This window comes from Saccopteryx leptura, chromosome 4 (assembly GCF_036850995.1).
Source record: "Saccopteryx leptura isolate mSacLep1 chromosome 4, mSacLep1_pri_phased_curated, whole genome shotgun sequence".
NCBI lineage: Eukaryota > Metazoa > Chordata > Mammalia > Chiroptera > Emballonuridae > Saccopteryx > Saccopteryx leptura.
In genome coordinates this window covers 138,781,139-138,807,879 of record NC_089506.1, presented here as the reverse complement: position 1 = coordinate 138,807,879, position 26,741 = coordinate 138,781,139, and the positions used below count along the sequence as shown (strand labels likewise).

General features: G+C 39.2%; 1 protein-coding gene across 4 annotated transcripts in view; it reads right to left on the bottom strand.

Annotated features, from left to right (window-relative positions):
- The window catches only part of VCAN (versican), a 130,361-nt gene that overhangs the window by 19,391 nt on the left and 84,229 nt on the right, over positions 1–26,741 (bottom strand). For all 4 annotated transcript variants that reach the window (XM_066381789.1, XM_066381786.1, XM_066381785.1 and 1 more), the window contains 3 exons: positions 24,599–24,712; positions 18,687–18,845; positions 17,113–17,195 (listed from right to left, as the gene is read on the bottom strand). In XM_066381789.1, coding sequence (XP_066237886.1) covers positions 17,113–17,195; positions 18,687–18,845; positions 24,599–24,712 — 356 coding nt within the window. The remainder of the gene's footprint in view (positions 1–17,112; positions 17,196–18,686; positions 18,846–24,598; positions 24,713–26,741) is intronic.

Genomic DNA, 26,741 nt, shown 5'->3' with positions numbered 1-26,741 from the left:
TCAAAATAACTAAAAAAAAGAATAACAAATAAAGCCCAGAAAAAGTAGAAGAAAGGTTATAATAAAAATCAGAGCAGAGGCCCTGGCCGGTTGGCTCAGTGGTAGAGCATCGGCCTGGCATACAGGAGTCCTGGGTTTGATTCCTGGCCAGGCACACAGGAGAAGCGCCCATCTGCTTCTCCACCCCTCCCCTCTCCTTCCTCTCTCTCTCTTCCCCTCCCACAGCCAAGGCTCCATTGTAGCAAAGTTGGCCCGGGCGCTGAGGATGGCTCTATGGCCTCTGCCTCAGGCGCTAGAATAGCTCTGGTTGCAACAGAGCGATGCCCCAGATGGGCGGAGCATCACCCCTTGGTAGGCATGCCGGTTGGATCCCTGTCATGCGCATGCGGGAGTCTGTCTGACTGCCTCCCCGTTTCCAACTTCAGAAAATACAAAAAAAAAAAAAGCAAAAAATAAAAATCAGAGCAGAAATGAATGACATAGAGGCTAAAAAAAAATACAGAAGATCAATGAAACCAAGAGCTGGTTTTTTGAAAAGGTAAACAAGATTGATGAACCAGGCGGTGGCGCAGTAGATAGAGCGTTGGACTGGGATACGGAGGACCCAGGTTTCAGACCCCGATGTTGCCAGCTTGAGTGTGAGCTCATCTGGTTTGAACAAAGCTCACCAGCTTTGACCCAAGGTTGCTGGATTGAGTAAGGGGTTCCTCGGTCTGCTGTAGCCGCACAGTCAAGGCACATATAAGAAAGCAATCAATGAACAACTAATGTGTCGCAATGAAAAACTGATGATTGATGCTTCTGATCTCTCTTTGTTCCTGCCGGTCTGTCCCTATCTATCCTTCTCTCTGTCTCTGTAAACAAACAAACAAACAAAAAATGATTGATGAACCTTTAACCAGACCCATCAAGAGAAAAAGAGGACTCAAATAAATAAAATTAGAAATGAAAGTGGAGAAGTAACAACTGACATCACAGAAATACAAAAAATTGTAAGAAAATACTATGAAGATCTGTATGCCAAAAAAATGGACAATCTAGGCAAAATGGATAAATTCTTAGAAACATATAGTCTTCCAAAACTTAATCTGGAAAAATCAGAAAACCTAAACAGACTGATTAGAACAAATGAAATTGAAACAGTTATTAAAAAAAAAACAACTCCCAGCAAACAAAGGCCTGGACTAGATGGCTTCACAGGTAATTTTACCAAATATTCAAAGAAGAATTAACACCTATCCTTTTCAAGCTATTTCAAAAAATTCAAGAGGAGGGAAGACTTCCAAGCTCCTTTTATGAGGCAAGCATAATCCTTATTCCAAAATCAGGCAAAGACACTAAAAAGAAAAAAAAACTATAGGCCAATATCCCTGATGAACTTAGATCTAAAATTCTCAACAAAATATTAACAAACCGGATCCAGCAATACATGAAAAAAAATCATATATTGGGATTAGGTGGGATTTATTCTGGGGAGGCAAAGGCTAGTACAATATTTGCAAATCAATAAATGTGATTCATCACATAAACAAAAGTAAGTTTAAAAATCACATGATAATATCAATAGAAGCAGAAAAAGCATTTGATAAAATCAGCATCCATTTATGATCAGTACTCTAAGCAAAGTAGGAATGCAGGAAATATACTTCAACATGATAGAGGCCATCTATGACAAACCCACAGCCAACATCATACTCAATGGGCAAAATTAAAAGCAATCTCCTTAAGATCAGGAACAAGGCAGGGGTGCCCCCTTTCACCACTCTTACTCAACATAGTTCTGGAAGTCCTAGCTATAGCAATCAGACAAAAAGAAGAAATAAAAGGCATTCAAATTGGAAAAGAAGAAGTAAAACTATCATTGTTTGCTGATGACATGATACTGTACATAGAAAACCCTAAAGTCTCAGTCAAAAAATTACTAGACCTGATAAATGAATTCAGCAAGGTGGCAGGATAAAAAATGAATATTCAGAATTCAGTGACATTTTTATACACCAACAATAAACTGTCTGGAAAAAAATTAAGGAAACAATCCCCTTCACTATTGCAACAACAACAACAACAACAAAAATAAAGCACCTAGGAGTAAATTTAACCAAGGAGGTAAAGGATTTGTATGTGGAAAGTTATAAAACATTGATAAAAGAAATCAAGGAAGATACAAACAAGTGGAAGCATATACCGTGTTCATGGATAGGAAGAATAAACATCATTAAAATGTCTATATTACCCAAAGCAATCTATAAATTCAGTGTAATTCTTATTAAAATACCAAAGGCATACTTTATTGATATAAAAGAAATAGTCAAAAAATTCATGTGGAACCAAAAAGAACACGAATAGCCTCAGCAATCTTAAAAAAGAAGAATAAAGATGGTGGTATCACACTTCCTGATATCAAGTTATACTACAAGGTCATTGTACTCAAAACAGCCTGGTACTGGCATAAGAACAGGCATATAGATCAATGGAACAGAACAGAGAACCCAGAAGAAAACCCACACCTTTATGGTCAATTGATATTTGACAAAGGAGGTAAGAGCATACAATGGAGTAAAGATAGTCTATTTAATAAATTGTTTTGGGAAAATTGGACAGGTGCATGCAAAAAAATGAAACTTGACCACCAGCTTACACCATTCACAAAAATAAACTCAAAATGGATAAAAAGACTTAAATGTAAGTCGCAAAACCATAAGCAGCTTGGAAGAAAACATAAGCAGTAAACTCTCCAATATCTCTTGAAGCAATATATTTTCCAATTTATCTCCATGGGCAAGTGTAATAAAGGACAAAATAAACAAATGGGACTATATCAAACTAAAAATTTTTGCATCATGGTGTCAAAAGACACCATGATCAAAATAAAAAGACAAACCACACAATGGGAGAACATAGTCACCAATACGTCTGTTAAGGGGTTAATAACCAAAATTTATAAAGACCTTCTAAAACTCAATACCAGGAAGGTAAAGAATCCAATTTAAAAATAAGCAAAAGAAATGAATAGACACTTCTCCAAAGAGGACATACAGATGGCCAATAGGCATATGAAAAAATGTTCAACATCACTAATCATCAGAGAAATAAAAATTAAAACCACAATGAGGTATCACCTCACACCTGTCAGAATGGTGCTCATTAATAAAACAACACACATTAACATTAAGTGCCTGCCAGGGTGTGGAGAAAAGGGAACCCTCCTGCAGTGCTGGTGGGAATGCAGACTGGTGCAGCCACTGTTAAGAACTGTACTGCATTTCCTTAAAAAATTAAAAATGGAACTGCCTTTTGACCCAGCTATCCCACTTTTAGGGATATATCCTAAGAATACCAAATCACTGATTCAAAAGAAGAAATGCACTCCCATGTTTATTATAACATTGTTTACAATAGCCATGATCTGGAAACAGCCCAAGTGTCTGTCAGTGGACAAGTGGATTAAAAAGCAGTGGATATATATATATATATATATATATATGTATATATATATATATATATATATATATATATATACACACACACACACACACACACACACACACACAATGAAATATCATACTATGGTGCTGTGGGAAAGGAAATCTTACCATCTGTGACAGCATGGATAGACTTGGAGAATATTATGCTAAGTGAAATAAGCCAGGAAGAGAAAGAAAAATATGATATGATCTCACATATATGTGGAATCTAATGAACAAAGTGAACTGAGGAATGGAATAGAGGCAGAGGCTGGGTCACAGGGACCAGAGGGACAGCAGTTAGAGGGATGGAGGATGAGGGGGTGTGATCAGAGAAGGTAAAGAGATTAGTGAAACTATACATACTAACAGAGAGATATAGATAACAAGAAAAATCCTAGAGGGAAAGGGGGAGAGAGTTGGGGGAGGGGGGCAAAAAGGGTGTAAAAAGGGACAGAGGAGTGGGAGGTGAAGGAGTTATATTCAGTGGGACACTTGAATCCATGTAAACACAATAAATTAAAAATTAATAAAAATTTTTTAAAAGAAAGATTTTTAAAGAAGTCTTTGAGGCCCTGGCCGGTTGGCTCAGTGGTAGAGCGTCGGCCTGGCGTGCAGGGGTCCCGGGTTCGATTCCCGGCCAGGGCACACAGGAGAAGCGCCCATCTGCTTCTCCACCCCTCCCCCTCTCCTTCCTCTCTGTCTCTCTCTTCCCCTCCCACAGCCGAGGCTCCATTGGAGCAAAGATGGCCGGGGCGCTGGGGATGGCTCCTTGGCCTCTGCCCCAGGCGCTAGAGTGGCTCTGGTCTCGGCAGAGCGACGGTACACCCCGGAGGGGCAGAGCATCGCCCCCTGGTGGGCAGAGCGTCGCCCCCTGGTGGGCGTGCCGGGTGGATCCCAGTAGGGCGCATGCAGGAGTCTGTCTGACTGTCTCTCCCCATTTCTAGCTTCAGGAAAAAAAAAAAAAAAAGTCTTTGAAAGAGAATGTCAATTCAAAAATCAAATTCAACTTCTACTAGAGAAAGAATTCCCAGAACAGCCAAACTTAATAACTAGGCTTCTTCATAATATCTGACTCATTTCAAATTCTTTTCATTGCAATCTTATGATTTTATAATTTGATCAAAATAACTACAAAGAATAATCAATGGGGGCCTTGGCCGGTTGGCTCAGTGGTAGAGCATCAGCCCAGTGTGTGAAAGTCCCAGGTTCGGATTCCCGGTCAGGGCACACAGGAGAAGTGACCATCTGCTTCTCCACCCCTCCCTCTCTCCCTTTTGTCTCTCTATCTCTCTTTCTCTCCTGCAGCTATGGCTCATTTGAGCAAGTTGGCCCTGGGCACTGAGGGTGCCACCACGACCTTGCCTCAGGTGCTAAAATAAATTGGTTGCTGAGCAATGCAGCAAGGGCCCCAGATGGCCAGAGCTTCGCCCTCTGGTGAGTTTCCCGGGTACATGCCGATTGAGGCATATGCAGGAGTCTGTGCCTCCCTGCCTCTCACTTAATTAAAAAAAAAAAAAAAAGATCAATGGGTACTAACTAGTTCTTCTAAAGAGTTAGACATTCTGTTTAGAATCTCTTGGTTTCTTTTCCTCTCCATTGAAAAGAAAAAAGAATTTTCACAGACACTAGTAAAATTAAAGGTCATCTTTTTGTGAGTCATAAATTTGAGATTTACCACCATCACACAAATGCAAACACACACACATCCTAAAATTTACACAGTATTTGTTGGCAGTGAGAAAGAATATATCTAAGGTCTTTGGGAATGCCCCTAGTCAAACAGACCTGTATAGCACATAGGTTCTCATAATAACAACAATAGAGAATATGCAAATGTTTAGATGATTAGAAAAGTAGACTGCAACAAAGCCTTGGAGATGGGAAAACTAAGCTGTGCATAAGACGGACTTGATAAATAATCAAACAGTTCTACTCACTAGCCAGCCACTGGGTCACAGCCTGAGCAAAAGGTACACATTATTTCATATTGTGGCTCTTCACGGTCTCTAATGTACTACTATCTACTTATGCATCACCTAAGTATCCTAACTATATCTAGATATAATTTTTCAGCTTAGATGGAGTCACTTTTTATTCTTTAAAATTCACTATAATTTATATTACCTTGAATGGCCAATTAAAGTCTCTATGTTTTAGAACTACAGTGTGTCCGTAAAGTCATGGTGCACTTCTGATCGGTCACAGGAAAGCAACTTAGGATGATAGAAATGTGAAATCTGAACCAAATAAAAGGAAAATCCTCCCAGTTTCTGTAGGATGATGTGGTAGCATGTATGCATGTGCAGATGATGATGTAACACCATGTATACAGCGGAGCAACCCACGGTCATTCCAGTCAAGATGTGGACGGTACAGAGGAAAGTTCAGTGTGTTCTGTGGCTCACTAAATTAGAATCCGTGACCAAAGTGCAAAGTGAATATCGGCACATTTATATCGAAGCGCCACCACATAGGAATAACATTACTCGGTGGGATAAGTAGTTGAAGGAAACCGGCAGTTTGGTGGAGAAACCCCGTTCTGGTAGGCCATCAGTCAGTGACAAGTCTGTAGAGGCTATACAGGATAGCTACCTAAGGAGCCCTAAAAAATCTATGCGTGAGCCCACATCGAACTGCACTGAATAGGTATGAAACTGGGAGAGTTTTGCTTTTATTTGGTGCAGATTTCACATTTCTATCATCTTTTGTTGCTTTCCTGTGACCGGTCAAAAGTGCACCATGACTTTACAGTCACACTGTATTATAAATGTTGCCAAGAATATATGATCAATTAATCATACACATTCATTGGGAAAAAAAACATTCTTGACATTTGTCTGGGGAAGGTATTCTATGACATAATATATTATTATAATTTGGGGGAGAATATAATAAAGGTTCAAGTTCTAATTTGGGTATTTTTTTCATGAACCATCCAGTTCCCATTTTCACCTCCTCTGCCCCTCCCCAAACACTGCTAATTTAATCATTCAAAACATTTTCATAAGAAAAACAAAAAAACCTTCTAGGTTCACATACCAAGGGAACTAGCCAAGAAAAACTTTCTGCTGGGCTTATTATTGTGTATAAAGATACTGAAAAGACAGAGCTTAATATTTGCCTCAGTTACCAGGATATTACTAAGCACGTGACACCATGTGCTAACTTCACACTGCATTTGAAACATCTTTTTTCACATGTAACTTTCAGGTTCACAACATAAAGCAATTCATGCTAGAATTATTCAACTCAAAGCTATAGGAACTTAATTCACAGGGAATCATTCTATGATAGATTTAGGTAGTGGTCTGGGAATGCGGAATTTTGAAATGCAAAACACCATATTGCCACTAGGTGGTGATATCTATCCATCATTATAGCATGAATTACAAACTCATTCAAACAGAATTTAGAACACGCCTCCAGAAAACATGATTATTTATGCGGCAAAAAGAAAAAACAAATGATGAAAGGGTTACCCGTGGCGTGTCCTCTCCGTTTTGCGAGGAAAGGCGTGAACAGAAAGAACCCTGTGCTGGGAGATGGACGGCCCGACCACGTCGCCCAACCTGACTCCATCCCACTCTGTTACAGGCCGTTGTAGACTTAATCGGAATTTTGTATTTGACCAAAATGTTCACCTACAATAGTGTATTTTTCTCCATTTTGCCTTTCTTAAATTATTGTATGGTTTACATCAATGGTGAAATAGTGTCAGAAAGACACCCAGATCAATAACATTACCTAAAACCTTAGAACAAGCCAGATCATAAGCACCTATGCACACAAATGAATGTCTGCAGGGTGGTTCATACTTAGCTAGGTTTCAAGTAAAAAGTTATCTGGAGTAGCTGTAAAAACATGACACCTGTACTAAAAGCTGACCCCTCTTTGTGCAAACTCCTCTTACCACCCGTGCTGCCACCTCTACAATGACATCCAAATGCAGTCATTGCCAAGGGCAAGCAGATAAACACCAAAGTATAAAAGCCAACTCCAAACAGAAAAAGCTCTGCCAAGAGGCCAGCTCACGCATTGGAAATACACACTGATAAGGGGCCACCTTTTCCTTAAATAAAGAACTCAGAATACCCACGCGGTTACCCCGCCGCTTTTCAGAACACAGGTCAAATGTTTATCTGAAAGAAAGCTAGGACGACTACTTATTACAGAAATCAAAACATTTGGGAACTTTAAAATAGCTTTTCCCCCCCTACATGGCTGTTGGACACAATAGGCATTTGTTTGCCATCTGTGGAGGGTACATTTAACTTTGTTTTATTTAAGTTATTTGGGGCAAATGACCTCCCTGCGAGGTAGAGATAGACCTTCTTCTGATCCTGTACTTGCTTAAGATTACTCTAGTCTGGGTCCTTATTTATTTATGTTTTAAGGGAAGTTATGGTTTTGCTGTTGTTTTTTAGTTGAACAACTGAAAGGAAAAGAGCAGCTTTGTTTTAAAGGAGAAAGAGACGTTTGTTTTGGTGTCACTGCCCTAGGCTGGCAGCCTGGAGTCGGATCCTACAAACATGAATATGCTGAAGGGAAGGAAAACTAACTTGGGGTCTCCTGATAGTTGTTTAAGTGGCAATATGCCCATTATTTTCCTAGCTGGCAAATCTGTGCAGGAGAGACAATCTGCCAGCTCTTGAGTACAGCACTAATCTTGTGTAATAGCGTGAGCTCACTGCCCTACAAAGGCAGTAATTATCAACAGCATTTTCCAAAGGATGTGAGTTACCCCCACTGTGAGACCACTTGGAGACAGGGCCCCCAGGCGGAGCCCCACGGAGCCACTTGCATTTAATCCCAGCATGAATGGGTGCCAATGGGCTCCCTCGCCCACACTTGTTTGCACAGGTCTTCAGTCAGGAAGTGCTAACGATCCAAATGCAACGTGAAACTGCCAAAACCCATTCAACATTTTTTTTTTTTTTTTACTCTCTGGTGGTTATTCATTGCCTTAAACTTATTAGGCTTGAAGTTTAAATGTCTGTGTGTGATTTTAAAGTTTCATAGAGCATGTTGGAAGAGCATCTGTGAGAAGGATCTACTGCATTGACAATTTTTTTTCTTTCTTTCTTCCTTTCTTCCTTTTTTTCTTTCTTTCTTTTTCTTTTTAGGATAATATGTTCGATTATGAAATACTTTCCCAGCAATGGGTAAATCCCTTTCCTCCAGCTGTTGGCCCGGCCCTCGCTAGCTGCACTGCAGTAAAGGCAGCCCGGAAACACAGGTTTTGTGTTCTAGAACTCCTTGGATTTTCCCAGGTAGAATCAGAAGGACCAGTTCCTGGTTTAAAATCAAACAGAACTGGAACACAAGTAAAAATTTTCATTAAGAGCTCGGTGGTCTTTCACAGGAAAGAAACTAAGAGCTACTCATGAGTAATGTGTTAAAGGCTGGGGAAACGCATATGTTTTCCTTGGCTTTTAGGTTAATATAATGAAGCCTGTGAGGTTTAACATAATTGAATTAATGTTGATAGACAGTGTGACTTGTTCACAGAAAAGTGGCATTTGACTTGAAGTTAAAACGTCATCACAGCAGACACACATCCACCTGCAAACACTTTATAGAAAGTCTTATAAGATTTTCAGTTGACAGAGAAAAACTTCAGGTTTTTGGTTTGGGGTGGGGTTTTTTTTTGGGGGGGTGTGTATTTTTTTCTCCTGCTAAATCATGTGTAATCCTTTCAAATGAGCAGATAACCTACAAACAAACTTAGAAAACACAGGAGTTACTACTCCTGGTTCACTTTTCAATGTCCAAGACATCCGGGAGAGAGAGGAGGCTAAAACCTTTGTGTTTATAAAGGGTAATAATGATACATTCCTGCAGGAAAAGAATAATGGTTTGTGGTCTGTGACTTGTTTCTTCTTTCTCTGCTCTTTTTAAGTGTCTCTTTCTGGGTTAGGGGCTATTTCTTTATTGTTTCTACCTTTTTCAAAGCTTGTTTTTCTCACAATACTCTATTGGATAGAGTGATGTGTTTATTTATGAAAAATAGAAAAGGTACTCTCTGGATTTAAGGTCAAATCCTCAACCAGTCTGGTTAGTCTCATACATCAACTCTAACCAGGAGAGCAAGTGGGTGTCCCAAAATCTGCGTATGCCAGATTGCCAATGGTGGACCATGCTTATTACAGTAGAAAAAAACACGTTCTGTTATGTTCTAGAAATACTTTTAAGTAGGATTTTTTTTTTAAATAGAAAAGTTTATCGATTAACATTTTGTACTTTATATCATAATTATCAAAGGGAAGATGAGTTGGGTAGAACTAGAAAATATGACATTTTTCAATCTGTGAATTAGTAACTTATTCCTAACTTCCGGACTAGATTCAGACAAGGGCAAGGAGAGAAGTCTGTATGTGCCTGGAGAGTGAAAAGGAGGTCAGGACTACTTCCTAGGAAGTCCACAAGCCAGCAGCCTCCTAGGAAGTCCACAGCCAGCAGCCTCACAGGGACTTACGAGCCAACAAAGTGAGATGGCTGAAGGAAAAATGTGAAAAAGAGATGTAGAAAATGTTTATTAAGATGTATTCAAATAAATGCAGGGTGTGTGTTTTTTGTTTTTTTACCAAAATAAATCAAATTTTCCAAAAGCTCCTCAGCATTTTAAACAGGGAACTGGGCTGTCAGTTCTATTCTATCCTCACCCTCTGGACAATGCTATGTAAGGGAGATTTTCCTTTGAAGTAACTGCGTCTGATCCACTGAAGCATGGATCAACAGCGGTGAAGGGTTACCTCTGAAGGTGCTGGAGAACTCAGGAGAAGAGAGGAAGGAGCTTTACAGACCACGGAGAAGTCCCCTTGTGAGAGTCTCACTCCTGGGGGTCAGATATAGGAGGGAGCAGGGTGCTAAGAGCTTTAAATCTCTGCGGTCCCTGGGTTGATTTTAAACCACTGGTTGGGGAAGCAGGTTATGAAAAGTACTGTGTTTAAGGCACTTAATCATTCCTAGAATCTCTCTAATTGTGCTGTCCATGGACACACTATAGACTATAGTTGCAAAGAAAGTTGTAAAAATAAGTTTGTTAGAACGTACATAGAGAAATAGAAATGCTTCCATAGTGTTTCCAGATGTCTGGCTCCCCCTGGGCTGGAAAGAATGGTCACCAATAGTGGATAGCGCGTGGTGGCGCGCGCCTGTAGTCCCAGCTACTCGGGAGGCTGAGGCGGTGGATCGCTTGAGCCCAGCAGTTCTGGGTTGTAGTGCGCTATGCCGATCGGGTGTCCGCACTAAGTTCGGCATCAATATGGTGACCTCCTGGGACCGGGGGACCACCAGGTTGCCTAAGGAGGGGTGAACCGGCCCAGGTCGGAAACCAATAGTGGATAAATAATGGAAACTCTGGCCAACCTTAGGCAACAATTCATCCTTGGTCAACAATCTATAAAAAACAAATGAGCTGATAACATTCAGGAGTAAGATTTCTTTCACTATATTTTGGATTTGGATAATAAGATTCTTGAAAGTAATTTTTGTTAAAAGACTATATATAATGGTAAAAATACATGGCTATCTTGAATAAAAATCTTCCTTCTAAGTTTTGAGTGCTTGTTGGTTTCCTAAAGCTCCATGGACAATCAACCCCGACAGATCTCCCACCTTGCGGAGGTTGAAAATTTGCTCTCCATTTTTTTCTTCCTAAGTCTTATTGTAAATGTATTCTTGGGATAACTATGGTCAAAACGGTCAGCATTTCCAGTGGGAACACCTATTTTCCTTTGGGTTAATGACTTTTATAAGATGCATATGCATGACTATAAATTTCTTTTGTGAGGAATAATATTTTTTTCTTGTCATCATATCTGAAATCGCACCTACTATGTTTGAAGGTTTTCATACTGGTACAACATCAAATAAAATAATATAGATAAGCAAGAACTGTCATTTCAGGATTCAAAAGATAATAATGAATCGTTGAACAATGTACAGATAATGATTTCTACCTTAAAAACAAACAAACAAACAATTTGTTAAGTATTTGTTTTTGTCAACAACTCTGCTAGATCTTGAACAAATAAAGATGAAAGTTACTCCCTGTCTCAGAAAGCAAGTCAGGAAATTTACACACACACCCCAGGCTCTGGGGGGGGGGGGGGGGGGAACCGGAAGGGTGCACAAAAGGTTGCAGGAAACAGAAGAGAAGCTCTTAGTTACACCTAGCTACAAAGGCTTCCTGGCTAAGCAAGGTATCTGAATGCTTATTAAATAAAATTAGAGCAAGGGGTATGAGCACTGTAAGCACTGGGCAAGTGGATGCAAGGAACTGCAGAAGCGAGATATCCTGGCTTAAACAGCAAGTGTTCTGAGATGAGTGGCAGATGGAGTTGGTGGACTTGGTTTTCCATGCTAATAATTAAAACTTTATACTGAAGGCAATAAGAAGACATTGAAGAATTTTAAGAAGGGAGTAACAGGAGTTCATAGCAAGAAGAGAAGAAGGTTGTAGGCACAGGAAAACAGATATAGGGAAAACACTTCAGAGTAGTCATTCATTTAACAGTAAGTCAAGGATAGGACTTAAAAGTCAGATAATGGTATAAAAGCTAGATAAATATTTGTTTAAGTTTGCCAGCTTTAATGTGTATTTAACTTGGATGGTTTAACTTAATGTCTTTGAAGACATTATTTGGGTAACAAATAAAGTATTTCACTATTGAAGTTATTTGTCGAGGTTTCTAATAAAGCACTTAAAGGCATTTCACTGTTAGAGATCAATAGTTAAGATAAAGAATAACTGATAGTAGAAATAATAACTGCTAGTAGAAATAAGTTAGTAGAAACCCACGTGACAAAGTAAAAATGTAAATGTGTTAAGAAAAAATAACCCTAATATAATCACAAGGGGAAGCCTAGACCCAATTTTATCCATGAGTACCCTTTTGTGAAATTTATTGGTCACACACACCAAATAAGTAATAAAAAATATTTTAAAATATAACAAAAGTAGGAATTTGACATTTTGTTAACTGTATCATCTATTCTAGAGGCCAATAATGTGGAATCAATCTATCAGAATTAGAAGAGGCGCAGTTCAGATAACTTGGAGAAGTAACATTGTTAATGTAGGACAGTATAAGCATGTAAATTAAATCAGTCTAGCTGTAAAGCATAATCTTTTTAAATATGATATAATTATACTGCAATTTATAATTATAAAGCAAAGTTTAATTATTTCAAGAAATTATTGAAATTGAAACCTTATATAAACTTGTTTTTACTTAATATTAGACTGAGTAATAAAAGATAACATACGGTAAATATCAAAGGTTCTTTTTGTTTTAATACTGCTCTGCCTCCCAAGAAGGATAAGCGCTAATAAATCTTTCAAACAAAAATTGGGGGTGGGGTGGGGATGGAGGGGAGAAATCACTCTAAAACATAAACAAAGTCCTTAAAATTACACACAGTCGAGTTAACACCATTTCTAAGTGTAAGCAGATCCTGCTTTTTCAGATGAAGAGTTTACAACTCGGGGTATTTTCAAAAGCAAGACACTTCGAGTAAACAGCGAGACAAAAGAGAACTATTTTATCCAAAGGCCTGTGCACATATGGAAGCTGTTAAGGGGATGGTGGCTGTAGAGAGAACTACAGACGAGGGTGACAGACACCTAGGCTGTCTCAGAAAGGAAGGACAGAGGCAGGGCGGCCACAGAAGCAGAAAGTGGGCCAGAGATCAGTCAGTTGGGAGGGAGACAGGCTGTTGGGCAGATGGTCTTTTCTGTTCCAAGATGTTCAAAGTGAAGGGACACTCCTTACCACACTTTTATTTTACACAAAGGGTGAATTAAGAAGAAACCGAGGCCCTGTCAGAGTTTGTTCTGGAGTTCCTGTGTCATTTCTTTGATAACCTTTGCCTGCTTATGCAATTCATTTGCTGCCTCTTCAGACTGAGGCCTCACTTGGTACTCTTTCCAGAACCCTTAGCTTCTGATTAAAAATGTGAATTAATTAAGAGTAAGGTTGTTGTTTATATTGTACAATTATCAATGTTAGGTTATCTTCCTCTGAAAATTTCTGGGAAAGAGCAATATTTTTTTACAAAGTGTAATGCTTGCTTATTTACTAAGTTTAGGACCAGCCTGACTATGAAAATGATCATTTTCACAGTCCATTAAAAATTAATGAACACAGATGAAAAAAATGGTTAAGTTGGCTTGCTTTGGTATAGTGGAATAATGACATTTGATGAGCCAAGCCAACCTGACTGATGCCTCATATGGATGATAAATTCCCTAAGATGTTTTAATGATTGTACATGGCTTCCAGATAGAAGTCAATGTTCAATCTCATTAACCAAGCTCACAAAACTTATAGGGCCTTTATCCTAGACACAATGAGAAATAAAAAACAAGCAATAGTAATACTTCTTTCAAGAGGTAAACTGCTAATGGAGAGACCAGAAAAAATATCTAGTAACATGCAAAAAAATGAGAAAAATAAAAACCTACAAATCAATTCTATATAACCAATGAGAGACAGACATAATCAGGGACTTGGCTTAATCAGGTCAGTATGTAGCAAACAACAGGCTTTACATACACTCCACCTGGCCAGATGCAGCTCTTTCAGGCTCAGCACTGGCACATCCAGGTAGACTATGTAGTGGTCTCGATCTGGAGGGCGCAAGTAAGTACCAACCTGAATGGCTGCCTGAGTCCTTGGCATTCTGGCTTCTGTAATATAATTGGGAGCTCACAAGTACCTGCACTTTTCACTGGGCTATTTATAAAGGAAAGTTTGTGAGAGGAAGACCTAATGGTGGATATCCTAAAAACCCAATTTATCCCACAAGACAAAAGTATGCATTCAGCAAGAGAAAACTTATTAAATGTCTATACTATATAACATACATTTAAAAAATTATGAAAATGGTTTTAACTATCTGTAATATACAGAAAAATTTCTTTTAATCATTATATAACTTATAAATTAATAAAAACAAAAGTCTATCTTCAGCCTGACCAGGCAGTGGTGCAGTGGATAGAGTGTTGGATTGGGACGCAGAGGACCCAGGTTTGAGGCTCCGAGGTTGCCACTTGACTGCGAGTTCATCTGGTTTGAGCAAGGGGTCACTCCATCTTCTGTAGCCCCCCAGTCAAGGCACATATGAGAAAGCAATCAATGAACAACTAAGGTGTCGCAATAAAGAATTGATGCTTCTCATCTCTCTCCCTTCCTGTCTGTCCCTATCTGTCCCTCTCTTTGTCTTTCTCTGTCACACAAACACACAAAAATGTCTATCTTCAGTTAAAATTAGTATATAATGACTTATGCCCTACCAATCACTATTAATCTAATTGACCAAATTTATCCCCCTTGGGTACAACAAAAAGAAAACACACAGATGAAAAATTTCTGATATATCATCTAGCAAGGACAATTAGAAGAAAACAAGACTAATTAATCCAGAGTTCATATACCTTACTGAGACTGTTTCATGGGTAATCTACTTTCCCTATTTCTTCTGAATCCTACCAAAACCTACTTATGAACTTGAACGACAAACAGTGCTGATTAAACATAAGGAGTCATGACAGATAGAGGGCAAGCCAAGCTTTACGTCGGGGTTGATAAAGGCAAAATATAATAAGGGTCCTCTTTCAAGTCAAGGAGGCACCAGCCAGAAAAAAGTCTATGGCTTTGGAGACAGGCCTGAGTTCAAATACTGGCTTCACCACTGAATAGCATTATGACTCTGGGAAAATACCTCAGCCTATTGACCTTCTCTTTCTTTACCATAAGACACCTAATGCCTCCCTTAAAGGTTACTGTGAGGAATAAACACAGGCAAAGTGCTTAGTACGATGGCTGACACTGGTGATGGAAAGAGTAGGTCAACAAAATACCAAGAAGCTTTCCTGAACAGACAGAGTAAAACTTCCAAAAACAAAAATTACTTTGGCATTTGTTCGTAGATAAACTTTACATTTTGCCAAACTCATTAAACTACGTGAGTGGCAGGTAATGAATGAAATTTAAGTAGCGAAGTAACCATACTCAAAAAAGAGCTTAACAACTATTTTCAATTTTTCTTGTTTATCGAATTTAGAATTTGACTTACGCTTACTGTCTAGCCCAGTGGATTCCAACTTTGTCTGCATTTTAGAATCTCCTAGGGAACACCTAGAAAATATAGCTGCCAGAGGCTTTGTTATAATGAATTTGAGCTGAGTACTGGCACTAATTGTTTAGTTACACTCTCCTGGTGATTCTAACAAAAGCCAGGGCCTGGAACCACTAATACAGGTAACGTGAACTATTTCTGAAAAACAGCTTTACTAATCCTGACTTAAGAACCTTATTCCAGGCCCTGGCTGGTTGGCCTGACTTGCGGGAGTCCCGGGTTTGATTCCCGGGCAGGGCATACAGGAGAAGCGCCCATCTGCTTCTCCACCCCCCCACCTCCTTCCTCTCTGTCTCTCTCTTCCCCTCCCGCAGCCAAGGCTCCATTGGAACAAAATTTGCCCGGGCGCTGAGGATGGCTCTGTGGCCTCTGCCTCAGGCGCTAGAATGGCTCTGATTGCAGCAGAGTGACACCCCAGATGGGTGGAGCATCGCCCCCTAGTGGGCGTGCCGGGTGGATCCCGGTTCAGCGCATGCTGGAGTCTGTCTGCCTCCCCATTTCCAACTTCAGAAAAATACAAAAAAAAAAAAACAAAAAAAGAACCTTATTCCAGCCTACTCAGGGTTGTGGCCAGTTTCACCAAACCACTTCTTTCTTTAGGAAGTAGAGAAAGCTACAAATATATAATTAGTCAGCAGAGTTTGAATGAAAGGAAATTCATAAGATCATAATTCAACAATCTTTTCTTAAAATGAAAATAAAATAGGCATCTTTACTTAGATGAGCCATGCCACCTGACCAGGCAGTGGCACAAGGAATAGAGCTTCAGCCTGGGATGCTGAGGATCCAGGTTCAAAACACCGAGGTTGCTGGCCTGAGCACAGGCTTATCTGGCTTGAATGTATGCTCACCAGCTTGAGCCTGGGGTCACTGGCTTGAGTGTGGGATCATAGACATGACCCCATGGTCACTGGCTTGAGCCCAAAGGTCACTGGCTTGAAGCCCAAGGTCACTGGCTTGAGCCCAAGGTCGCTGGCTCGAGCAAGGGGTTACTTGCTCTGCTGTAGCCCCCCGGTCAAAGCACATATGAGAAAGCAATCAATGAATAACTAACATGCCACAACTATGAGTTGATGCTTCTCATCTTTTTCCCTTCTTGCTTGTCTGTCTCTCTCGCTCATTAAAAAAAAAAAAAAAGCTATGCCTCACATCAGATTTCTAGTGCAATTATGTTATAGAGAAAGGCATTTTTAAAGACCTTTTCTTTTTCTTTTTATTTGAAGTTCTCCAAAGCCAAGATATACAAATTTGAGGCAATTCTGATGATGTGACTTCCCAGTAGTGGAAGTCTGACAGAGTCCTCTTATAAAGAGAGCCACGGTGATTGGAGCAGTGGGAGTTGGACTATTCTCATGGAACTCTATTCTAACTCCCCTCTATTTCACTGAGTGACCCTCAGCAAGTCACTTAATTATCTTCAGTCTAATGTGTCCTCCATACAATGCAGTTGGCACACAGTACCAAGTTCCTAGAACTAGAATAATTTTCATAAGCAACTTACCAGTGTACTGCCATCAGTCCAGCGGAAGTCATGCTCAAACATCTTGTCATTGAGGCCTATCCACTGGTAGTCGTGGCCTACACCTAAAAGATGGTAAATAACATATTTTATTACCTTTCCAATAGATGGACGGAATGTATTTTCAGAGTGAATCATGCATCCTCTTTTCTGGCTGGATTTTTGTTTAGTTTCTCATAAAAATATTTCATGGTCTAACTATCTTTTGTTCTTCTGCCCAATGCGCTTAAAACTAAAAATCTAATTTTCAAACATTGTGAAACATTATAATATCAAACATAGACAATTATTTTTCTAGCAGTTTAATACAACTTGAATATTTTTTTTCATCCTTACTCATAATAGAAACTTTCAATTTATTTTTTTACTAAGTTATGCCAATGCCAGTGGCAAAAATTCAGTGACCCAATAGAACATGACACATCTTACCCAGGCTGACCTCACTTTAGAGGCCATATATTTCTTCTCAGAGCAGTTTAAACAGTTAAATACCTAGACCAGACAGTATTGCAAAATTTCCCCCAAAATAGTGGTTTCCACCATAAGATGAGTCACTGGCAAGCATACGTACAAAAATTTAAATTAAACTCTATTGAGCTTGTAAATTAACAACTAAATTCTAAAAGATAGCAGGCATCATGAGAAACATGTTAAATTGACAATTCTTCATGAACAAATAATTCTACATATTTGCTAAATAAAACTAGCTACACTCCTTTATGCTATAAAGAGGTAGGATGGTCCAAAGGTTGTAGGTTATTGTTAAGTTCATTGTTAAGTTATTGTTAAGTCTCCTCATAATCATGCTTGATTGACTTTGTGTTTTGCCTTGGCCGGGTAGCTCAGTTGGTTAGAGAATTGTCCTGATATGCCAAGGTTGTGGATTCAGTCCCTGATCAGGGCACATACAAGAATCAACCACTGACTGCATAAATAAATGGAACAATAAATTGATGTTTCTCTTTGTCTCTCCCTTCCTCTTTGTCTCTAAAATCAATTTTTAAAAAAGAGCAAGTAAACAGCTCCAATAGTAAGTTTCATTAGTGTGTCTCCATCTACTCTTGATCTTAATATGAAGTCCACATCTATGGTCGAAAATAATTAGAAACTTGGATAAGAACTAATTATGTACAGAGGACAAGAAGAGGGTGCTATTAACAATTCTGTTTTAATTACTGGGACAAAAGTAACTAAAAGCAATTTTCTCTTTAGCTTTAGACAACATGCACATATTCAACATAGAGACCACGAAAGTAACCACCAGAAGAATTAGATTAAACCAATTTCATATGACTCAATCTACAGCATGCTGTTTCATTCACCTCTTATTGCTGGCCGCCCAAGAAAGGCCCTCCTGTACTATAGTTGAATGTCTCTCAAAATGGGAGACTTATAAAAAATGATTTTAAGTAGTTCACAGATGAAGGATTTAGTAAGTTGAATTTAATAAGAATCACAACTGAGAAAGTTACTTTTTTTAATTATATAGAGAGAAAGCGAAGAAGGTGGTGAGAATGAGTGAAGCTTCTGAAGACTAATGTATATTTGGTACATACGATTCACAAATATTTGTTCTTCGTGAGAAAGAATGCTTGTGAGATGGGCACCCTGCAGACGGCACTCCCGCTCAGCTGCGTCCCATGTGCGTCGATGGGCGAAGTACTTGTAACACTGTCCTTGGAATTTGTGCCAGCCATAGTCACAGGTCTCAGTGTCTGGGAAGAAATAAGGCAGAGGTTTATTAAACCCACCTACGTAATTTAAACTTGGCTCGCTGATCCAAGTGTTAACAGAAGGCCCAAGGCAGTAATCAATGCAACATCCCTGAAATAATGGATTCATAAAATTAGGATATGATGACAAAGAAATCATGATCAAGAGAGCCCAACTGAGTCTGGCCACATGAGTGGCAGGTCCTTAAATAAGGCCTTGTCATTCTGTGCAACTTTGTTTTGTTATAACATAGATGAGATGCTATAAGAATCTAACTCTCTTTTATATCAACTGGGCAATTAGACACAAGCCTGATACTAAACTGAAGTAAAGATGTCATTTCACATTAAGTGAGAACTTACTGAATGTCTTAAACTGAAAAGCCAGTATCTAACTGCAGTTTCCTTAGTGAAAATCAGCTTGGGCAGGAGAGAAGGTGGAAAGGAGGCCAGCGCACCGCTGAGGCGTCGTGCCCAGCGACTTTCTCCTGAAGCAGTTGGGGCTAATTCGTTACCAATGAAACTTTTCTAAAGAGCATGATTTAAGTGCTAAGAATTCTGGCCAATAAGCTTTTGAATACATGTATAAGACCTTTAAAGGTCTGGAAGTAGTCCTTTCCCACTTCCCAGAAAGACAGCTGATGGCCAGTCTCTGGCCAGGTAGGATGTAAAAGAAGAAAAAAACAAAATCTTCTTCAGTAGGCAGCTTCTGGGCTATAGCTAAGGCTGCTGCTGCCTTCTTCCAAAGGGAGCAGAGATATAGGCAACTACAAGTATGAATGAATTTTAAGTTTATTAACAATGAAAAAAACCTAAGTTCTTTAAGTTCACTCTCAGTCCACCAAGACACATACACATATGTATATGTATATATGTAAATGTGTTTATAGATATGTATATATTTTTTTCCTCTTTCACAACAAGTGCACTATCACCAATACTTTGGTAGAATGGATACATATTTCCAATATATTCTAATTATACGTAAGCTTCAGCTATACGTCCTAGAATGCCAGTTTGTGTGTGTTTTTTCCAGGAGAGCACCCTTGCTCACAGCCTGCATTCTCAGTGGAAAACTTCCCTCAGACTCACCCACTCACAAGTGGGGTTAAACTCTGTTGAATAATAATTCATAGAAATAATTTTCTATGAAGTTTTTTTAAATTTATTAACTTTTAGAAAGAGATGAAGGGAGAGAGAGAGACAGAAACATCAACCTGTTTTTGTATGTGCCCTGACCAGGGATTGAACTAGCAACCTTTATGTATCTGGATGACGCTCTAACCAACCAAGTTACATGGCCAGGGCAATAGAAATAATTTTCATTTTCTAAAACAATTCTCACAAATATATTTAACTAGTTACATGTAAAAACTAACAAAACGATAACATTCATAGTATTTTAAGCACCAGAAAGCATTTCAGATTACCTGATGACTCGCTGTTTCTCCTCTAATTGTACTGATAAATGGAAAAAACAAAACCTAACTCCATGAAATAAATGCTTGTTTTATGTTTCAGACTTGGAGGCCAAACTGAAAGTCAAACTGCCTCCTGACTCTCACTCCATTTACTCTTCTCTCTCTCATAGCTGGGAAGCCTACACCATGAGAGATGTATTTTTCCCTGGCTTCAGTGAGGCCATGATTGTACAACAGATGCAACTTATCTCTGAGGACAGTCTTCACTTCAGTTTAGTCTATCTGGACTATTGTTTAGTTACAGCCAGCTGACTAATTGGTTTAAATCATGCGCACTGGAAGCTTTGAGTTTTATTAAAGTGCTGTTTGGAGACCACCAAATCTCATGGGAAAGGACACAGGACACAGCAAGTGATCTGGTATAAAAAAAGCACTCAGTGCCCAAGAATGAAGTATATTTGGTTACTTGGATGTAGTAATTTTCCTTTTGGAGAGTTCTCATGGAAGGATTCAGTGCTGAGGCCACAAGTGGTGGGGAAGAAATTGATCTTTATATATGAGGGGGTTAATTTACATAGGAGGAGAATTGGACAATTTTTAGAACACTCTTTCTGCCAAAGTCAATAATGCAATATTATAATAGCACAGCATTCCTCAACCTTGAAAACTATTGTTTATTTTAAGACACAGTTTAAAATTTTAGAGGATCCCTAATTTATGGAACACTACATCACAAAAAAATTCTATATACTCTTATCTTCTATTAACACAAATGGTCTTAGTCTGCTTTTATCTTTTATCATTTAAAATAGAGTATTATTATTTTCCTTTTATGCAACAAAGAAACCCCTCAAAAAATACAATCATAAAATTTAGATGCATAACCACATCACTGCTACAGTGCCTTTCTTGTTTAGCAGGTGCATATATTCCTATCAGAATGTGGCTCCTCCACCCCTGATGGATAGTTTGGTTGGTTAGCTTCGGCTGGGAGCACAGCTCACTGGTCAAGACACACACAGAAACAGCTCAATGTTCCTGTCTCTCTGTCTCTCCCTTTCTCACTGGCCAAAATCAATATTTTATTAAAAAATTAAAAAAGAAAAAAGGAAGGAAGGAAGGAAGGAAGGAAGGAAGGAAGGAAGGAAGGAAGGAAGGAAGGAAGGAAGGAAGGAAGGAAGGAAGGAAGGAAAAAAATAAAGAAAGAAAAAAAGGAATGGCTCCAAAAAAACTAGGGCAGAGTTTCTATTACAACTAACCAGGGACAATTTACTCATCTGTGCTATATAAACCATAGCTCCCAATGAATGTAAATACATGTGCAAATACCATTTAACAAAGTGACTTCTTTTTTTTTTTTTTTTCTTCTCTGAAGCTAGAAACGGGGAGAGACAAACAGACTCCCGCATGCGCCCGACTGGGATCCACCCGGCACGCCCACCGGGGGCGATGATCTGCCCCTCCGGCGCTGCGACCAGAGCCCCTCTAGCGCCTGGGGCAGAGGCCAAGGAGCCATCCCCAGCGCCCGGGCCATCTTTGCTCCAATGGAGCCTTGGCTGCAGGAGGGGAAGAGAGAGATAGAGAGGAAGGAGGGGGGGGTGGAGAAGCAAATGGGCGCTTCTTCTATGTGCCCTGGCCGGGAATCGAACCCGGGTCCCCCGCACGCCAGGCCGACGCTCTACCGCTGAGCCAACCGGCCAGGGCCCAAAGTGACTTCTTTAAAAAGCTAAATATCCACACTGATTCACTTAATTTTTATTACTCGTGGATTCAATAAACATGTAAAGAAGCACTACATGTCAAGCAGCATCTCCTAGGATGTGTGTTACTAACGTAACACGCATTTCATTTATTAAAAGGCAGTGCATTAGAATGATATTGTCTTAAAATTCATCTGACACAGAAATGCCTCTTACACTTAAAAACTCCTGTAGTGCATAAGTTGCATTAAAAAAATCCCAGATTTTGTTCTGCCTGTGAAAGTTGGGAGTCATGAGGAAAGGTACAACGACTCCTGTTCATGATCATGGCAGATGAAACTATCACTCCTAAACAATCTCACAAAAAATCTGTTCCTTATATCATACGTAGGCAATGCTTTCAACGTCTCTGACATATAGCTGTCAAGTCTTAAATTGTCAACACTGAGGCACTTCTTACTAGCAAGCTGTATCACTGACTTTGGCTGGGGGCAATCTGTGTGTACAGGACCGTCTCTCCACTGTTCTCAGACCTCCGTCTAGATCTCAAATCTACTATCACTCCACCCAAAGGTAGGCCCTATTCCAGAGGGACTGGGAGTTGGGATATTACTAACGCTGAGAACAGAAAGGTCAGCTGAAAAGACAACGACACAGTCATCACTGAAATTTGGACCGAAAACTATTTAGACAACAACGCTGCTGTTAATAAAGAAAACATTTGTTCTTAGGCAACCTGAAAGGGTAGAAAAAAATCTTTCTGAGGCTTGGCAATAAATCACAGGAGCACAGCTGCATCTGGTAAACAGACTGGGTGGCTGTTTCTGGACACTGCGCGGATGAAAGTGAACCGTGCTGGAAGATCATCCACAATGTACCTGAAAGTCAGGGGCACCGGAAATGAGAGAAAAAACAACCATACCTCTTCTTTTCAATATTCATATTTTTTGTAAAGAGATGGAAAAGGTAACTGGCCCCAAAGTCCCTCCCAAGAGGGACTTAATTTTACCACTGGATCCATCAGGTACACAAAGAAATCAAATGCTTATCTGTGAGGTTACCTTAAAAGGGTAAAGATATTGAGGAAAACTTAGGCTTTAAAAGGCAACTCAGGTTCATTTCCCCACTGTCTGTCTGATTAATGAGCTGTGTGGTCTTGAAAACATCTGTGTTTCTCTCTGAGCCTCAATTTCTGACCCATTTACTGCAGAGAAATACTGTGCCAACCAAATGAAATAATGTACCTGGAAGCCTTTGATAAACTGTAAAGTATTCAACACATAGTATCTCTTTTTATTCTCTGCCAAGAATTATGCTGACTCACCAAGATCAAGGGCTGTGTCTGTATTGTTCAGAGCTCTATCTCCAGTGCATGAAAAACAGTAGGTGCTCAATAAACACCTGTCGAAGAAATGATTTTTTGAATTGCTCCTTGTACTTTGAACTAAGGAGAGCAAAAATCATTAAAACATATTTTGATAACTCAAATGTAGCAACCTTTGTTTTCTCTAACAAAAAGCCTTTTTCTCACTGTTTTCCTTTAAGAAGGAAAAAAACAGTGAGAACATTGCTTGGTCAATTTTCATATTACCATTTAAAATTCTAAAACAAACAGATTCATCATATGTGACAAAGAGGAAGGAAAAAAAAAAGCAACAACTAAAAAACTTGGCCAGCAGCCATCCCCTTCGATTGGCAATTTAATCCAGGATCCTTTCAGTTTGCCTTAACTGTGGTGACGTCTGGTTTAACGCTGAAGAGCAGAATGCGGGGCCAGACCAACGTGTCTGAGTGTCTAATACGTTTTCATTTTGTCTGGTAGAATGGAAGTTTGGCACTAGGCACTTTTGTCAAAGCCAAACCACTGCAGGATTTTAAGTAGAGGAAATCGACGTCCCAAAGCTTGGCGCGCTGAGCATGCAGTCTGGTTCTGATTGATGAACTAAGAAATGTTACCATTAACCATCTAACATACACACTCAGGTTGGCCATAAAATGCAAATTACAGGGATCAGGAGATTTAAGCCATCATGAACATAGGCCTTTCTTTCATTCAGAAAAAGTAAACGCTTCTTTAGTAGGAAAATTCCCTGCTGAGCAGATTCACAGTATCATTTAGGTAGTGTTTGCCAAACCAAAGCTAATGTATTCTAACAACTATATAAACTTATTCTCCAGAGATGACTGACTACGAAAAATACACCCCTTGAGTATCAAGGGCTTAGGGGGAGAAAATAAAGGCAACTAACATTGAATTCAATACTCCTAGGTATAAACCGCATACTTGGATTAACATCTACTCCTAATTTGCCCACGGAAAGAATACATATAACAATGTTTCTTTTGTTGGTTAGATGCTCTTCAGTTCAACTTGGTGTACCTGTCTGTAATTGCATTCTATCAGCAAAACAAAAATGATCAAGTCCACACTATTTTTCAGGCATTGTGAGCTATGAACACATAAGGAAACCCATGTATTTAGGTAACATGTGAATTTTCTCCGCCGGAAAGAATATTCAGGATGGCCAAAATGACTAAAAGCATCCAAATCATTATGACAAAAGGCTATCTAGAAGTGACATTCAAAATGAAGTATCAGTAAGGGTCACCACACAGATGTGGCACCAACTCTTACCTTGTTCACAGAGCGCACCGACGTAGCTCGGAAGACAGAGGCATCTGAAGGTATTAAAACCGTCAACACACGTGGCTCCATTGCGACATGGGTTAGAGTGGCATTCGTCAAAATCTGAAATAAAGTCATGAAAGGCCACAAAAATTCTTTAAAAAACAGTCAAAGGATTCTATGTAGTGTAACGTTGCTAGATAAAATACAAGATAGCCAGTTAAATGTGAATTTTAGATTTAAAAAAATTCTTTTTAATGTAAGTACATCCTATGTTATATTTAGGACAGGGGTCCCCAAACTTTTTACACAGGGGGCCAGTTCACTGTCCCTCAGACCGTTGGAGAGCTGGACTATAAAAAAAACTATGAACAAATCCCTATGCACACTGCACATATCTTATTTTAAAGTAAAATAACAAAACAAGAACAAAAACAATATTTAAAATAAAGAACAAGTAAATTTAAATCAACAAACTGACCAGTATTTCAATGGGAACTATGGGCCTGCTTTTGGCTAATGAGATGGTCAATATGCTCCTCTCACTGACCACCAATGAAAGAGGTGCCCTTCTGGAAGTGCGGCGGGGGCCGGATAAATGGCCTCAGGGGGCCGCATGCGGCCTGCAGGCCGTAGTTTGGGGACCCCTGATTTAGGACTTACTTAAAGTAAAAACTATCCTTTTTTTTTTAATCTAAATTTTAAATTTAACTGACCTCCTTGTATTTTTATTTGCTAAATATCTGACAATCCTATAAAAATTTCAAAGATATTATAAGAGGGTAATGATGTCCATTTCTTTTAGATGAGTCATATGAGCCCTACAATGGATAAAGTTTTAGTCCAGCTACCTGCCCCCAATCCTGGTTCATGCTCTGATTGCCTCACTCAGAGAACACTGGAAATACCTAACAGGACTCCCAAACCTGGGCCCTTCCCTTTCCAATGTATCCTTTACTCCGCTGATTGTCAGCTGCTTTGGGCACAGTTATAATGATTTTACTCTGGGCTTCCAAACATTCCATAGGTCCCAGCTGCTCAGGACAGTTGTCTTTATAGTGTGGTCCCTGGGCCAGCAGCATAAGCATCGCCTGAGAATGGTGGAAATACACGCTCCAAGGCCCACCCCAGATCTACTGAATCAGATACTGGGGGGTGTGGCAATAACAGTCTGTATTTTACTGGAGTCTCCCAGTGACTCTGATGCACACTAAAGTCTCAGAACCACTCAACTAGAGTATGAAGAACAACTATTTAGTACACGGATTCAGGACCGTCTCAGACCTACCTAGATTCAACCTGCTCTCTAGTATTCTATCCCAGTAGGCTTCTCTCCCACAAACCCATAAGTAGATATACCCGAATACCTGCAGTCACCCAGATACATTTTGTAGTTTGTGGTCTCTGCTTTTACTTGGTGTCCAAGTTCCCTTCTCCACCCATCAAAATCCTCCCCACCTTTTAGATCTGTATCAAAAGCAACCTTTCTACAAAGACTTCCACAATTTCCTTTAATAAAATTAATGACTTCATTCTACAGCATTTTGCAATTGCATTATAATTTTAATTAACATTTATATTAAATAAAAAGAATTTAAAATTAATATACAAAGTAAATCAAATTTTCTAGTGGTATATAATGATTCTTACCTAAATAAATGGTCTTAGTAGAGATGATATTATATAGTAATGATACCAAACATTTTTTTGGCGATTGCTAAGTGCCAGCCCCTGTTTTAAGAGCTTCACACATATTAACTTATTAAATTACTTTGAAATGACTTTAATATAAAATAAATGAGGGCCAGATAGATGACAATATATATACGTATATGGTGTTTAATATGTAATTATTCCTTAAATATAATCTTTTCCTATATCTATTTCCCTACTAATTAGCAACAGATAAAGCTTATTAACTCTGTTGGCTTTTTTATTTTTTTAAGACAAGCACTGTTTTAATGTGAATGTTGGAGATTTTACCCCGATATTTCTGTTGGCCTTCTTTGCTCAATCTTATGTGAAATCCATCCTGGTACCTCTAAAAGAAGTGCCTGGCCAATATTCTATTCCATCATGTCTTTCATCAGGGCTGAAGTCTATATTTAGCTAAATTAAAAAATGTGGTCTTTTTTTTTTTTAAGAAAGGGAA